This window comes from Phascolarctos cinereus, unplaced genomic scaffold (assembly GCF_003287225.1).
Source record: "Phascolarctos cinereus isolate Bilbo 61053 unplaced genomic scaffold, phaCin_HiC Scaffold_1;HRSCAF=81, whole genome shotgun sequence".
In the NCBI taxonomy this organism is placed as follows: domain Eukaryota; kingdom Metazoa; phylum Chordata; class Mammalia; order Diprotodontia; family Phascolarctidae; genus Phascolarctos; species Phascolarctos cinereus.
The window spans coordinates 204,471,326-204,488,970 of NW_027555514.1; the positions used below are offsets into that span (position 1 = coordinate 204,471,326).

General features: G+C 35.5%; 1 protein-coding gene across 1 annotated transcript in view; it reads left to right on the top strand.

The window, feature by feature from the left end:
* PKP2 (plakophilin 2) overlaps positions 1-17,645 on the top strand; it is a 136,986-nt gene that overhangs the window by 107,618 nt on the left and 11,723 nt on the right. Inside the window, 4 exon segments of the mRNA XM_020975811.2 lie at positions 393-501; positions 504-556; positions 2,235-2,408; positions 6,378-6,531. Of these exon segments, the coding sequence (XP_020831470.1) occupies positions 393-501; positions 504-556; positions 2,235-2,408; positions 6,378-6,531 (490 nt within the window).

Sequence of the window (17,645 nt, forward strand, 5' to 3'; positions counted from 1 at the left end):
TTATTTCCATGCCATGGTGAGGCATCAGAATAGAACTTTAGTGAAGGACAGGCAAACAATGGGGATGATCATTCTTTCACTTCTTGCTCCATTTAGTTTTAGGAAAGTGCTTGGTAAAACTTAAAGCACTGTTGGAGGGAAAAAAGAAAACCTTATTCCTTCTTCTCCCCTACACAAGGTTGATAGTTCATAAGTTACTATTTTTTAAATGGTTGAGCTATAAAATTTCATCATAAAATTACTGGAAGTTCTCCTCAAACAATCAGGGACTCACACAAATTTTTTGACTTTACAACTGATGAGATATATGGTCTATATGCATAATGCACGTACACACACACACATATACACACGTGTCAGGATTACTCACCATTCGTTTTCTCTTTTCTTAGGCTACTGAGAACTGTGTATGCATTCTTCATAACCTATCCTACCAACTGGAAGCAGAACTCCCAAAAAGATATTCACAGAATAACTACATTCAAAACAGGAATATCCAGACTCCAATAACAAAAGTATTGGGTGCTTTGGAAGTCGAAGCAGGAAAGTGAAAGAGGTATATTGGGATATGTTTTCATAACATGCTTTCATATAATGTATGCTTCTAAACCTTCTCCCCCTCGTTTGCAGGCCAGAGGAAAACAATAAAATTAAGTTTGCACACTTTTGACAGTAACCAGTCCTGATATATGGAGATTTACTATGAAGTCCTCAAATGAATTCTTTGACTCCAAACAAAGTTACCTCCAAACTTCACCGGCTTCATCAGTCATATAGTCAGGCTTGAGAAGGCATCGCTAGTGCCTTGATTCTGGATTCTGAATGCTTTTCATAAATAGGAATTTTATTCAAAGAAACCTAGGAAAATCAATACTATCTGCATATAGAACAGTCATATCATAGAGGTTTAGCTTCCTCAGTTGGAAGAAGCCTCAGATTATGTAGCTGGCTCAACTATTCCCTAAGATAAATTAAATAGCTAAAAATTGTTTAATGGTGGACTTGAGGGGAAAAAAGAGTCAAAATTGACCAGAATTTTAATCCTTATTTATTTTAGAGGATAGTTGTGATGTCTTTGATGAATTATCTAGTTTGCCAAAATGTTGCTTTTCAGTTCTCTTAACCTCTTAAGTATTAACTAAAACATCTCTCTTTTAAATTAAGAAGACTGATTTTGACAAGTCCAAAATCAAAATAGCCTAGAAGATTACACAATTAATACAATTTTGACATGAAAGATAACAGAATATGACCTTTTCTCCTAGTTATAATTTTTTTGTTTGTTTTGTTTGTTTGTTTTTGCTTTTTGGTGAGACAAATGGCTGAGGCTGGATTTTGAACTTATATCCTCCTGACTCCAAGGCCAGAGCTCTATCCACTATGCCACCTACTGCCCCACCTAGTTATAATTTTTCAGACAGCAGTGATCTAAGACTTATGATAATGCAGCAAACGTAATGATATATGAGGGACTATGTAACATCTAGTTTTTTTTATAACTTTGTAAGACACATAGCTCACCTTTATTAGACAGCATGGTATAGTAGAAATAGGACTAGATTTGGAATACAAAACCTAAGTTCAAATCTTGTCTTGGCTATATAATCTGGGTAATTTAGGGAAAATCATTTCTCTTGGCTTGAGTTTCCTCATGTATAAAGAAGGAATTTGGAATAAATAACTTTTAAGATTCCTTACCACTCTAAATCTGTGATCCTATTTTCTTGAAACAGAGCCTTCTGTTATGTCCCATAGGGAAGAAGTTGAAAGGAAGTAGAATTATGGAGAAGAAAATTGAGTTGGGGCACAGGGGTGTGCTGAAGTCAGCTCAAATTGGATGAGTAGAGCTTATTGTTAAATTTTCATTGTTAGCATTTACAACTCAGAAATGGGCAAATGCTCTAAAATTGTCTTGATTTATTGTTCTGCTGATTTTCTAGACATAAGGAAATGACGAGGAAACGATAACAGCAGATCAAACTTAAAAGTGTGTCATGCGAGTGAGGGTAGGAGTGGGAGGGAGAGCCAGTTGTTAAATATTTACCAGCACACCCATGGGAAATGGAACCATTCATGTTCTTTTAATTTACTTCTACCATATGCCCTGCTTCTCAGCTCTTTTTTTCTACTACTCTATTTTAGACAATTGTTCCAATGTATTATAGTTTGAATAGGGAATTGTAAAAGTGATTGCAATACATTAATTCTAGAATTTGATATGTTTACATGACTAGCAATACCAAGATATCCCACCGCCAGAGGAAAAGAGTAATCCTAAAGGTGTGGAATGGCTGTGGCACTCCATTGTGATAAGAATGTATCTATCTTTGATAGCCAAAAGCATAAGAAACTACACCCAAGAAGCATCTTTGGGAGCTCTCCAGAATCTCACAGCAGGAAGTGGACCGGTAAATCTTATTCCTATTTTAATGCTTTTTTAAAAGATAAAGTAAAATTCATTAGACCCAAAGATGGGAAATTGTGGTAAGTTAGAAATGTGCCCATTTCAATTCCAGGAAGAATCACAAGAAACTCTTAGTTTCTTAGTAGTTTTCCAGAACATGCTCCTTTTGTTCCCAGGGTGTGTCAAATTGTAGAGAAAGAAACCATGTTCTGGCACTTATTCACAGAAATCTGACTATAAAATTTCAAGTATTCTTCTGTCCTCTCTTGTGGATTGAAGGTAAATTTTGTAAACACTTCTTTTTGGTCACCAAAAGTGTACTAACCCCTCTGAAAAAAATAAGTTTCTGTTCTAAGACTTTACCTCAGGTAAATCAGCATGGGCTCCTGTCTATATTGTGAAACTTCCTTGCTGGAACAATTTAGATAACAAGTATTAAAAGGTCTGATCCCCACCAGAAACTCTTTAGCTCAGCACTATGTAAATAAGGATTAGGTAAATAACTTACAGAAATTAACTTATAAATTTTCATTGTGACCATTAAATTATCTTAGAGTATGAAAACAAGACAGATTTTTGAGAAAATATAATTAGTTTATCAATTGTTCATTCTACTGGAGAACAGTTTTGTGATAATTTGAAATTGATCATTCAAAAGTATTTCGTGATTGGCTTTGGGATGAATGCTAACATATCTCTTTTGGTATGATTCTATGTACTAAACTGTAGTTTAGTGCTCTGAAGGAAATAAAATGTTTTTAAAAATCCCTTATCACATCTAATGACTATGAAGAAAACTCAACCAAAGCTCCAACCCTTTGATTCACTTGTGTTTCAAATAAAGTAAATTTGCATAGACCTATGGATGCATTTGTTAATCACAGAAGCCTCAGACATCTCTATTTAATCACTCCAAAGTTAGTGAATGTAAGTCCTTAATCAATTCAAAAGAATCAGAGGAACATTGAAAAGTCATTAGATAAAAATACATGATGACACAAGGATTGGTAGAAGAAGATCAAATCACAACTTTTGGCTAACATAAAAACAGCAAGATAATTTTGGGCCAGTTGATCAAGTGAAAGAAGATTATAAATTCTGGATCTGAGAATTCTAAACTATTGAGAGGAGATTAGAGGACTTCCCTCTTTTTCTTCTTCCTCTTCCATTGACCATATTAGGATAGTAGAAGACAATGCATCCAGCTAAAATTAAAGAAATACATACCAAGGACAAAAATGTTCTCAGTCTCCTGCAAAAAAGCACCTAAGTATCCAGAGATTGAATAGACTAGGTTATAACTTTCTGATCTTCAAAAGGTCAGAAGACCTGGAGATTCTGTTAGCATCATTAACAGTGTCTCCCTGAGCCAATGGCCACATCTCCAGAGTAGCAGTGTCTAGCAGTAGTCTTTACATTGAAAATTCAAACACAGACTGGGGACATACTAGTCATGTTGAGGAAAGACAACCTTAGTAGGGAGCCTACCCTAAGAGAACTTCTTGAGGATTCCTTTAATACAAAAAAGAACTTCCACTAACTAGGAGCTGCAAGATATCCCTTTGCCATACTGGTTTCCTACACATGTTTCTTGAGACCATTTTACTATAAGTTTGAACCTGTTGTCCCCAGGGACCTGGTGTGTGCCCAGGAAGAGTCTGCTCCTGGTTGTGGGGATGTTTCTGTAACAACTGTCTTCACTATACCTGCTAAGTAAATAACTTTTCTAAAATGTAAATTGCCACTGTCTTATAATCAGTGGTAAGCACAACACAAGCTATGTGGCAATTCACGTGTGACAGTTAAAGAAAATCCCACAAATCCAAAAGGTTACTGCCAGGTGACACAGTGGATAGAACACTGAGCCTGGAGTCAGAAAGATCTGAGTTCAAATCTGGCCTCAGACACTTGCTGGCTGTGTGAACCTGGGCAAGTTACTTAACCCTGTTTTCCTCAGTTTCCTCATCTGTAAAATGAGCTGGACAAGGAAACAACAAACTACTCCAGTATCTTTGCCAAGAAAACCTCAAATAGGTCAAGAAGAGTCAGACATGACTGAAGCAACTGAATAACAATAAATCTCGAATCTTTAAGGGAGTTAAGTAGTAGTGAGACACCTTCAGGAGACTGTGAGGGACTTCTAAGTACAAATGAAAGTTAGGAAAGTGGTCTCAGATAGATCACTATACATTAATATACATTCACTATACATTATAATTCACTGTAAATTAATCTCTTCTTTTTTTCTTTCTTTTGGCTGGGCAATGGGGTTAAGTGACTTGCCCAGGGTCACACAGCTAGTAAGGGTTATATGTCTGAGGCCGGATTTGAATTCAGGTCCTCCTGAATCCAGGGCTGGTACTCTATCCACTGCGCCACCTAGCTGCCCCTCATTAATCTCTTAGAGTATTATTTCCCTGTATAATTTCTGTGCATTATCCATGCTTATTTGCTGAGCCTTATGAAAGTCTTCCATACTCATTTTAAATCATATGATATCCCTTTCACTTAGTGCCTGACTTTAAACTAATTCAAATAGCTTTTAAACTCATTATGTTACTCAGACAAGTTCAGTTTCAGCTGAGTTAGGGATCAAGAATATTCTGATCTAAGGCCTTCTTGGGGAGCTCGGAGTGATCTGAGGATCATCCCTCCTCCTCTGTACAAGAGAGTAACATGGTCAGTTTAAGCTTTCAATGCCCCTTCCATCTAGTCTATCCTGGAGGATACAGATGATCCTGGGAATCTCAGACTTAATTTTTTTTTTTTGGCTAGGCAATGGGGTTAAGTGACTTGCCCATGGTCACACAGCTAGTAAGTGTTATGTGTCTGAGGCCAGATATGAACTCAGGTCCTCCTGAATCCAGTGTTGGTGCTCTATCTACTGGGCCACCTAGCTGCCCCAACTCTCAGACCTAATATTGACCCAAACTTCTAGGAAGTCTCCCAAAAGTATCCAAGGCTTCTTGGGAAAAAGAATGCCCAATGTCCCTTTACTTTGCCTGAGCTTTTAGAGCCAATTAAAGTAACAGTCTTGCCATTTTTAGTGAGCCAATCTGTTCTTTTATTTCTTCACACCCAAAAAGGAGAATCCAAGAAAAAATATTCTTATAAGTACCTTTATTATCCATCTGAAATTTTCCTAGACTTTGTGTTTTGAAAAAGAAAACCTCCACACTTTAACTATTTGATTTCCTTGGATTTTCCTTCAGTGAAATAAAATTTTCATCTCATAGTTCTCTTAAATCAGCAGCTTTCATACCTTAGCTGTTATCAGATGTGGTAGTTAGCAATTCTTATCACATAGCAATGAAATGAATCTACAATTCAACTTTTAGAAAAAATGAAGTTAAGTCTAGCAGAAAAGGAGAGACATCAGACTTTAGGACATGTGGCCTTATAGGGAAGAGATGTCAAGATAATGACCTACAGGAAGGGGGCTTGGACACTTGGACACTGCCCCTAGGGACAACTGGAAGGCCACTACTAGGGAATGGAGTAGTATGTGAAGAAGTGTTTATCAGAAAGGGAGGAAGTAAATAACTAAATATTTTAAATAATTATTCTTCCTAACATTGCTGTTTTCAGTTTCTACCTGTTAAAGGAGTACAAATGTTTTCAGCCCTTCATTGGTCCTTTGTCAAAGCAACAATCAATCCAAGGTATCTGTGACTCTGATATCTAGCTTAGGGTTGCAAGTTATCTCAGCCTATATCAGAAACCATTTTCTAAAAGGGTCAGTATCTATTCCAGAGCAAATGATTTTAAATTGACATTTAAACTGTGGGAAATTTTTTAATTTTTAAGGATTTTTTAAAAATGGATTAAGTAGTTGCATGATAATTATTGACATAAAATTAGTTTTTAAAACATTCTACTCAACTTCAAGTCATCAAAAAAGCCTAGATATTGCCTTGTCTTCCTAAGAACTAAATGCTACCCAGAACACTGATAGTATATGCCTTATATATAGATGCCATCTGCTGTAGCCCAGACTGTTGTCCAAAAGGAAAATGGCCTTCAGCACATAAGAAAGATGCTACATGTGAGTGATTTAAGTGTAAAAAAGACTGCAATCTCATTGTTGAGAAACTTGTCTCGGAACTTGTCTCTGCAGAATGAAATTGGTGAGTTTTTTCCAAAATGTTTTTAAGTGTTTATCTGTGGTGTATTCAAAACCCCAATCACTGTGAAAATAATGCAAGAAAAGGAAACAAAAATACGTATTAATTGAATAATGTAGAATATGATGTTTTTTGCACTTACGATTTTAGATTGTTGGGATTCATTAGAATTTAAATGAAATTTCCTTTTTTTATATCAACAATTGTTTTAAAGTGGGCACAGAAGGAAGAGTTGGAAAGTGCTTTATAATAACTTCAGTGGACCTATGGCTTCTTCATCATGGATACTTTCTTTATATTACAAGTAGCAATTAGCTTATGTCATATTATCTCACACAGTTCTTATCCATGTTTTCTGTAAATCCTTCACTGAAAATCCACCCATTATTCTACAAACCTTTCTTAAGTTCTTTCAGTATTTCATGACCACCAAAACAATACTGGACAACATTTGTTATTCCTTATGCTCAACATATGACCAGACCTCATTCTTGACCATGCCTTTTATGCCACTTCTCAATGACAAGTTCATCATTAGTGATGTATTTATATTCAACAAGTTAATTTTTTTCCCCTTCATGCCACTAGTTCTTTATTCCAGTTTGATCTTATCACATACACCATTTAACAAGTTTCCATTGTCCTTTGAGTCATATATAATTTCTGTTTTCCTTTGGGTAGTCTCAAATTGTGTATCTTATGAAATTGTGATATTCCATGATTTATAGCTACATAGTTTCAACAGCAGAATGAATATTATTGTTTAAAAAAAAAGATGGCTCTTGAGGCAGCAAGCATCTTAGAATCATGGATATTATTGTGCAATTTCCCTAATGCAATCCAGCCTCATGTATTCTTCCTTTTCAGATCTAGGCTCAATTTACTATTGTTCTGTGATATCTGTCTAGAGCATGTGCATTCATGGACAAACTCAATAACCTGTCTGTCTGCCTGCCTCCCTGCCATAATTGAGACAAAATCCACTCTTCGTTCACATGGTTTTTCCTATGTAGATCAGTAGGTTAGTCTCAATTTAGTACCAGTTGATTTTATTGAGAATGCCCTCTAGCATTCTAGGAATAGATTATAATTAACAACACATCATCCATAATGAGACACAGCTAGGGAATCTCTTCATGATCAATTCTTCTATTTAGACTCTGCAGGTTAATCTTTCAAGGCACTGACAAACATCTTCAGTGAGCATATGTCTCTCCATGTTGATTTTGATACTTTCCTTAGTTCTTATTCATCTTCTGTGGATTGCTAAAGAAAGATAAATAGTTCCATGGTCCCATATGTCATAGAATCTTATGTCACTTTAACATGTAAGATGGAAAAAAAAAGATGTGAAGAGAACTTTTAAGGCTGTAGTTTGCTGTACCAAGTAAAATTATTTTCAGTGATTAACAAGCACACTCAGTCAGGTCTTACAGTCTCTGCAGCTCTCAGTCATTGTGATGATGTGGGCTATTATAGAATGTCATTTTTAAAATCCAGGCTGTCAGTTGCTCAAGTTGTATTTTGCAGATGTTGATGGCTTTTGTCTTTATATCAGTCATTGCTCACCCACCCTTAAGACTGAATCCTTCTTTGTGCCAACAAAAAGCAATTAAGGAAAAACATCCAACACAGAAAACTTGTCTCACAATATATTTATAATATTCCATCTAGTAATCCCTCTCCTCCTTGCTGTGTGAGAATTTGTTATTGCTTCTTCAGAAAGTTCAATAGTTTTATTGTTTTTAGAGTTCAACTTCCTTTTGGTAATCTTTTGACCTATATTGTATATTGTTTTCTTGGGTCTGCTGAATTTCACTCTATATTGGTTCAAAAAAAAATCCAAGTTTTCCTGAATTTCTCATAGATGTCATTTCTTATTGCACAATATTCTATTACATCTATATGCTGTAGTTTTTTAAAGCTGTTCCCCAGCAGATGAATATCCATTTCATATCCAGTTCTTTGCTGCCAGAAAGAGTGCTACTATGAATGCTTTGAGATATTAGACTCACCTTTCTGTCTTTGACTTTTTTGTGCCATTATTCACAGAAAGGTATTGATCGGTCAAAGAGTATAGATCTGTTTAGTAACTTTTCTTCCATAATTCTGAAATGAAATTCCATTTTTTACAGCTCCACAAATAAGATACATGTATGTTTCTCTAACCACTGAACATTGATTATTCTCATCTTTTCTTATCTTTTGCCTATTTGATGGAGCTAAGTGAAACTTCGTAGGTATTTTCATTTGCATTTCTCTTACTCACAGTACTTTGGGCTAGGTTTTGTCTATTCATTTATGTTTACAAATTTCTTTTGAAAACTGTTTGCTTGACCTAACCAGCAAGATAGCAAATAAGTTGCTTTCTGTGAACCTATTCAATTCTACCAAGAGAAAATGATTAGGCACTAGATATAGATTAATTACAGTTAAATACACAGAAGAGGATGATGGACCCTAACTCCCAGACTTCAACCCCACCCAAGTAAAAAACCTTGAAAATTAACATTGGAGAAGTAGACCTAGAGGTCTTACTCAATGCCCTTTCTTCACTAGCATCCACATACCTATTGTAGGGAAAACAGATTAACTCACAGTCATGCTTGGGGCAGGAGACATTGGGACAGCTACATTGACTCTTGACTACAACACCAGGTTACATAAAAACTGATTTTTCCCAATCCTGTGAAGTAAAGGAGGAGAGCAAAAGAGAAATCCTTGTGACTTGATGCTTCTACTTGGGTAAGGACTCCCCACAGCTTTGTGACTCTACCTGAAGATCTACCAATCTCCCCACCTAACCAGAAAAAAAATCTGCAATTGCTCATTCTGCCTAGCCACATGAAACAAAAGATAAGAAAAGAGGGAGGAATTGGGGAGGCTGGAAATGTGTCAACATCAGGCATCAAGCCTGATAAAAGGGGGACTGGAAAAAGCAGCTCAGGTCAGTCCTATCCTTCCTCCCTCTCCCCTAGGTGTTACTGAAAGCAGAGATTCATGTTGGGAAACCTCATATCCTCCAATATGATGAAACTGAGACAACCTTACAGCCCAGCTTTGGGGTTCTGCTCACAAGCAAAAGGGGAGGATCCAGAGAATGAATAACAGAGGGATATAAGAAAAAAGCTGAGATACTTATGATGTCAAGAGAAAAAGATTTAGTGAAAGCTCAGTACATAGGCAGATAAATGAACAGAAACAGATAAAAACAAAAGGAAGTATTAGCAAAACCTCATAGAGAAATAATATGAAGAAGTGTGTATTAAGTAGTGCCTAATGCAAGTTAGAGTTCTTTGGACTTCTCACAGTCATTGGAAATGGAAATGAGAAATTCCAAAGAGAAATAAATTTCATTAAATATGGAATTAGAAATTAATATAGTTCAGACATTAGAACTCTCAGTAATCTCTCATTGTAGATCTAAAAACTAAATCTGTGGTGGAGAATCTTACTAAATAGAGGAAATGAAAGAGACACTAATAAATTTGGAATACAAAAGTACTGAAATGAAGGAAAAATTGGTATAGACAATAAGGAGCAATGTTAAAAATAAATAAACAAACAAACAAATAAATAAATAAGCATGTAAATCCTGTGCAAATCTAAAGGGTTGAACTTGAAGAATGGATATGTGGAGATAAGTTAAAGATCATAGAAGAAAATGGGAGCTCAAAAAATCTGAATACCAAAATGCAAAAAGCAATATAATAAAATTCTCTAGAACAAATATAGACAACAAAACCACCAATTAAGAGAATCATACTCCACCTGCGAAGTCTAATTGTATGGCCTGGTTGGGAAGTGCTATTTTTGGAGCCCTGCAGACATATTTGGGAGTCATTCCATCTCAAAAGAGTATTATAATCAGACGGGCCGAATTCCTGACTGGTACTCAATAACTCCCCTATGGAAATGATGTATGATGTGGGTAAAGCTCTACCACCACTGATGAGGGGGACATTTTCCACTGAAAAATAAAGGCCTGAATGAAATGTAGCTGCACATGACATGAGAAAAGATCCAATTATACATAGAATAGATCATTATAACCCAATTACAAATATGTCCCACAAAATGTATAGGATATTGTGTTATAGTTAAGTATAAATGAAAGCAAATCTGCATTTCCTTTTCTGCCCTTTTTGTTTTTTCTTAAGGAGCTTCAGTAGGTGACCCTTGTAAGATTTGCTGTATTTATATAAATAGTATATACAAAGCAATTTAATTTTGGACATTTGTTAGAAAGTCCACTATAAGAAAAAGGTAACAGTTTTTTCTTCCTGCAGTTTGTAATAAACATTCCAGCCTTTGGAGAGTCTGTTGAAAATATCATAATGTTTAATGTTTATTCATTTGAATATTGAACAATATTAAACATTACTAGTTATTTCAAATATTAAAGTGTATATGCAAAAAAAAATGACATGCTAGGTAATGAGTGAGTCAAAAAATAACCCCTAGAAAGCCAAGATGGAAAAGTAAGCAGTAGGTTGCTCTCACTCTCTCTTACTGACCTCTAAAAACCCAGAAAACATCACCCTAGGAAAAATCCTGGAACAGTGGAGCCAGCAGAAAAACAGGGTGTAGCAGTCTTTTAATCCAGGAGGCTTGAGGGATTAACAGGAAAGGTCCTGCTTGCTCTGATGAAAGGGGAACAGTACAGGATGGGAGGCATCCCAAGAAGCCACTGGCAAGTCCTACTTGAGCAAACCAGTGGGAAATCCTGATTCTCAGGGTGGTGGAGTAGGCAAGTGCCAATACCAATACCCTCCCCCAGCACAGCTCAGAGAACCACCACATATGCCAGCAGTCTGGTGTCCTCCAGCAGCTAAATCTCCCTATGCTTCAGCAAAGCCCATCTGAGCAGGCAACCCCCCCAAACCCAGAGCTTTAATGTAGTCCTGGGAAATGCAGAAATACTGCATTTGGCCTCAGCACACACTAGCCACTAACACTAGGACCCCAGCTCAGCATCAGGTAAGCTACCAGACCCCTATAGCCTCCAGCTGCCAGCACTTGAGGTCCTAGCACACAAAGCCAGAAACCACGCCTCTGCCCCCAGAACAAGAAGTTTGAGTCAGTGCCCCAGAAGCAGAGCTGAACTTTAAAAGCCAGAAAACAGGAAAATTAGAATTGGGCAAGTGGAAGCTAATGAGATGTCAAGAATCAGTCAAACAAAATCAAAAGAATGAAAAAATAGAAGAAAATGTAAAATATCTCAGTGGAAAAACAACTGACCTGCAAAATGGATCCAGGAGAGATAATTTAAGAATTATTGGTCTACCTGAAAGCCATAATCAAATAAAGTGCCTGGACGGCATCTTTTAAGAAATCATCAAGGAAAACTATCCTGAAACAGAGGGTAAAATAGTCATTGAAAGAATCCATTAGTCACCTCCTGAAAGAGATCCCAAATTAAAAAGGCCAAGGAATATTGTAGCCAAATTGCAGAATTATCAGGTCAAGAAGAAAATATTGCAAGGAGGCAGAAAGAAACAATTTAAATATCATGGAACTACAGTCAGGATTAAGCAAGACCTTGCAGATTCTACATTAAAAGATCAGAGGACTTGGAATATCATATTCCATAAGACAAAGGAGCTTGAACTACAACTACCCAGGGAAATTGAGCATAATCTGTCAGGGGAGGAGATGGATATTCAATGAAGTAGGGGACTTCCAACCCTTCCTGATAAAAAAAAAAACAGCACACAATGGAAAATTTGATCTTCAAATACAGGACTCAAGAGAGGTATAATAAGAAAGAGAAAAAAAAACATGTTAATCAATAAGAGCAAACTGTTTACATCCCTACATGGGAAGGTGATACTTGTAACTCTTGAGAACTGTATCTTTATTATGACATGTAGAAGCAGTATACATACTCAGAGGACATGGGTATAAGCTGACTTTGATGAGAAGATAAAAAAATCTAATTAAGTGGTGAAAAAAGGGAAGAGGAAAGGAGGAGGCAGAAAAAGGTAAATTACATCACATTAAGAGGCACAAAGACCCATTACAGTAGAGGGAAAGAAGGGAGGGAGATGAGCACTGTTTGAATCTTACTCTCATTGGATTTGGCTCAAAGAGCAAATAACATACTGAGTTAGGTATAGAAATCTAACTTACCCTGTAGGAAGTAGGAGGGAAAAGTGAAAGAAAAGGAGGGGGCTAATAAAAGGGAGGCAGTGGCCAAAACAAAATTCTAGTGATGAGGGAAAGGGAGAAAGGAGAGAGAAAAGCATAAACAGAGGGGGAAATAGGATAGAGAGAAAATAAGCATATTATAATATATAATTATGAATGTGTTAATGAATATATCATGATATATTAATGTATAATATCAATATATCATATTTATATCTCTATCATGTTGTCATATGTGTGTATAATATGATATCATATATCATAAATATATCATGACATATTTATAATAATATAATAATCATAACTGTAAATGTGATGAACTCTCCCATGGAAACAGCAGAATAGATTAAAGACCATAATCCTACAATATGTTGTTTACAAGAAACACATTTTAAACAGGGATACACACAGGGTAAAGGTAAAAGGCTGGAGTAGAATATATTATGTTTCAGCTGAATTTTTAAAAAGCAGAGGTAGCATTCCTGGTCTCAGACAAAGCAGAAGCAAAAATAGATCTTATTAAAAGAGATAATGAAAGAAACTACATCCTGCTAAAAGGCACCATAGACTATGAAGTAATATCATTACTAAACATATATGCACCAAGTGGTATAGCATCCAAATTCTTAGAAGAGAAGTTCAGGTCTAGTGGGAGACCTCAACCTCCTCCTCTCTGAACTAAATAAATCTAACCACAAAATAAACAAGAGAGAAGAAAAGGAAGTGAATAGAGTTTTAGAAAAATTAGATATGGTAAACCTCTGGAGAAAACTGAATGTGGGATAGAAAGGAATATACTTTTTTTCTCAGTGGTACATGGCACCTGCACAAAAATTGTACTAGGGCATAAAACCTCACAATTCAATGCAGAAAGGCAGAAATATTAAATGCATCCTTTTCAGATCATGATGCAATCAGAATTATATGTAATAAAGGGCCATGGAAAGATAGACAAAAAATTAATTGGAAACTAAATAATCTAATCCTCAAGAATGAATGGGTCAAACAAATAATAGAAATAAGCAATAACTTCATCAAAGAGAATGACAATAGTGAGACAACATACCAAAACTTATGGGATGTAGCAAAAGCGGTTCTTAGGGGAAGTTTCATATCTCTCAATGCTTACATGAATAAAACAGAGAAAGAGGAGATCAATGAATTGAGTATGGAACTAAAAAAGCTAGAAAAAGAACAAATCAGAAATCCTCAATTAAATACCAAATGGGCATAGGGGGAATAGGATGGAGGGAAATACAGTTAGCAACAGTAACTGGGAAAAAAAAAAGGTCAGATCTAAATAATTGGAAAAATATTTGTTCATGTTAGGCTGAGCTAATATAAAAATGACTGCCTAAATTTACTTATTCAGTGCCATACCAATAAAACTATAAAAAAAAAATTTAAGCTAGTTTCTTTGTAAAGGTCTTATTTCTCTATAGAGAACTGTGGCAAATTTATAAAAATAAGAGCCATGCCCCAACTGATAAATGATCAAAAGATATAATCAGTTTTCAGATGAAGCAATTAAAGCTATCTATAGTCATATGAAATAATGCTTTAAATCACTATTGATTAGAGAAATGCAAATCAAAACAACTCTGAGTTGCCACATCACGCCTATCAGATTGGCTAATATGACAGAAAAGGAAAACGATAAATGTTGGAGAAGTTGTAGGAAAATTGGAACACTAATGCATTGTTGGTGGAGTTGTGAACTGATTCAACCATTCTATAAAGCAATTTGGAACTATGCCCAAAGGGCTATAGAACCATGCATACCCTTTGACTTAGCAATACCACTACTAGGTCTGTATCCCAAAAGAGACAAAAATCAAAAAGGAAAAGGACCTATATGTACAAAAATATTTGTAGCAACTCTTTTCTGAGAGTAAAGAACTAGAAATTGAGGGGATGCCCATAAATTGGGGGATGGCTGAACAAATTGTGGTATGTAATTATGATGGAATAATACTCTAAGAAATGACGAGCAGGAGGCTGTCAGAAAAACCTGTAAAGACTTGAATGGGTTGATGCAAAGTAAAAGGTACTGGGTACAAAGTAACAGCAATATTGTAAGATCATCAGCTGTGAGTAACTTAGCTATTCTCACAATACACCAATCCAAGACAACTCTGAAGGACTTAAGAGGAAAAATGCTATCCATCCCCAGGCAAAGAACTGATGGTATCTGACTACAGATTGAAGCATATTTTTTTTTACTTTATTTTTATTGAGTTATTTTTGGTCTACGTTTTCTTTCACAGCATAATAGTATTATCCATAAATGGAGAATGGAAGCATTTATGACCAAACAAGACATAGAGAACATTATGAAATGCAAAATGGATTTTGATTACATTAAATTGAAAAATTTTTGCACAAACAAAGCCAATGCAACCAAGATTACAAGCGAAACAGAAAGCTGGGAAGCAATTTTTATAGTCAGGGTCTAAAATATATAGGGAACTGAGTCAAATTTGTAAGAATATAAGTCATTCCCCAACTGCTAAATGGTCAAAGGATATGAACAGGTGGTTTTCAGATGAAGAAATTAAAGCTATGTATAGGCATATGAAAAAATGCTCTAAATCACTAGTGATTAGAGAAATGCAAATCAAAACAACTCTGAGGTACCACATCACACCTATTAGATTGGCTAGTAAAATGACAGAAAAGGAAAATGATAAATGTTGGAGAGGATGTAGGGAAATTGGGACGCTAATGTACTATTGGTGGAGTTGTGAACTGATGCAAAACCAATGGCTGAACAAGTTGTGGTATATGAATGTAATGGAATACTACTGTGCTATAAGAAATGATGAACAGGCTGACTTCAGAAAAACCTGGAAAGACCTATATGGTCTGATGCTGAGTGAAGTGAGCAGAACCAAGAGGACTTTGTACACAATAACAGCCACGTTATGCAATGACCAATATTGTTAAACTGAACCCTTCTCAGCATTACAAGGATCTAAGATATCTCCAGAGGCCTCGGGATGGAAAATGCTGTCCACATCCAAAGAAAGAACTATGGAAGTCAAATCACTATCACTTATTTTTACCTTCTGTTGAGTTTTGTTTCATCTTTCTGATGGTTCCTCCTATTGGTTTTAATTTTTACTCACAACTTCACTAATGTGAAAATATGGTTAATAGGAATGTAAATGTAAAACCTATATCAGATTGTGTGCCATCTTGGGGAGGGTGGGTGGGAGAAAGGGGGTGAAAAATTTTCAACTCAAAAGCATATGGAAGTGATTGTTGATAAATCAATAAATTAATAAAATTGGGGGGGGGAAAGAAATGATGAGCAAGCAGACTTCAGAAAAACCTGGAAAGACTTGTATTGACTGATGCTGGGCGAAGTGGGCAGAACCAGGAGAACGTTGTACACGATACAACACAGTACACAGTAATAGCCACATTGTGTGATAACTAACTTTGATAGACTTAGCTCTTCTCAGCAATGGAAGGATCTAAGACATCTCCAAAAGTCTCATGAAGGAAAATGCTGTCCACATCCAGAAAAAGAACTATGGAGTCTACATGCAGATGAAAGCATACTATTTATTCTTTGTCTTTTCTTCTGTTTTATTTTGTGGTTCTAATTATTCTTTACAATGTGACTAATATGAAAATATGTTTAATAGGAATGCATATGTAGAGCCTATATCAAATTGCATGGTATCTTGAGGAGGGAGGGAGAAAGGAAGGGAAGAAAATTCAAAACTCAAAAGTTTATAGAAGTGAATGTTGAAAATTAATTAATAATTAATAATAATAAATTAATAAAAATTAAAGTAAAAAATAACCCCTAAAAGCAATCAATAATTATATTTAAGAGTGATAATCGGTGAATGAATCAAAATTTCTGGGGAAACTTTTTCATATTCTTTCATCCTATAGCTACTACAGAGTGACCCTTGGTTTCCTGTATTTGTGACACTTACCTTAATATTTTGGGTATTACACCTGTATTGCTAATATTTTCCCCATTTTAAAGTTTGTCTTTTCCTTCTAATTATATTTATTTCATTCATGCAAAAACTTTTTAAAAAATGTTTTGAATCATCCACTTTATCTTTCATGATTCCTTGTATGGTTAGGAATACTTCCCATAGCCATAGTTGTGAGAGGTAACTGAATATTTTCTACCTTTTTTATAAGGTGGCCAGGTTGCATGTCTATTTTGAGTTCATTTTAGTAGTTTCTTCAAGATGTTGGTCTAATTCTATTTTCTTATAAACTGCTTTCAAGTTTACTCAGAAGTTCTTGGGAAAACTAGGTGATGCAGTGGATAGAGCACTGGCCCTAGAGTCAGGAGGAACTGAATTCAAATCTGACCTCAGACACTTAACACTTCCTAGCTGTGTGACCTGGGCAAGTCACTTAACCTTGACTGCCTCACCAAAAAAAAAAAAAGTTCTTGTCAAAAAGGTTATCTTTCTCCCAGTAATTTATGTTTTGCAGTTAATCATATTCTAAAATACTTTTTTCTGTTGTTTCTGTTTCTGGCTTATCTTAATCAGGACCAAACAGTTTCACTGGCTACTGTCTTATAATCTGAGGTCTTGTAATGCTATGTTCCCTTCCTTCTTAGCTTTCCCTCATTTTTTCTCTTGGAAATTTAGGCCTTTTGTTCTTCCAAATGAATGTTATCATTTTTTCTGGTTCTAGTTTTCTAATTCTAAAAAGTATTCCCTGATACAGTACTGAGGTAACTGATTTTAATATCACTAAATCTTTAAATTAATTTAGGTAGTATTATCACATTTTATTATATTGCATGACTCAACCAATGACTAGTAACTATCTCTCCAAATTATCAAAATCCCCTTTATTTCTGTAAAGAGTTTTCTCATAATTTTATCAAGAATATACGTAATGTCTTCTCAAAAGATTGTATAGAGATGAGAAAGTGGACATATGAATTCTTGGCTCCTGATGATTTCTTGGTCATCTTT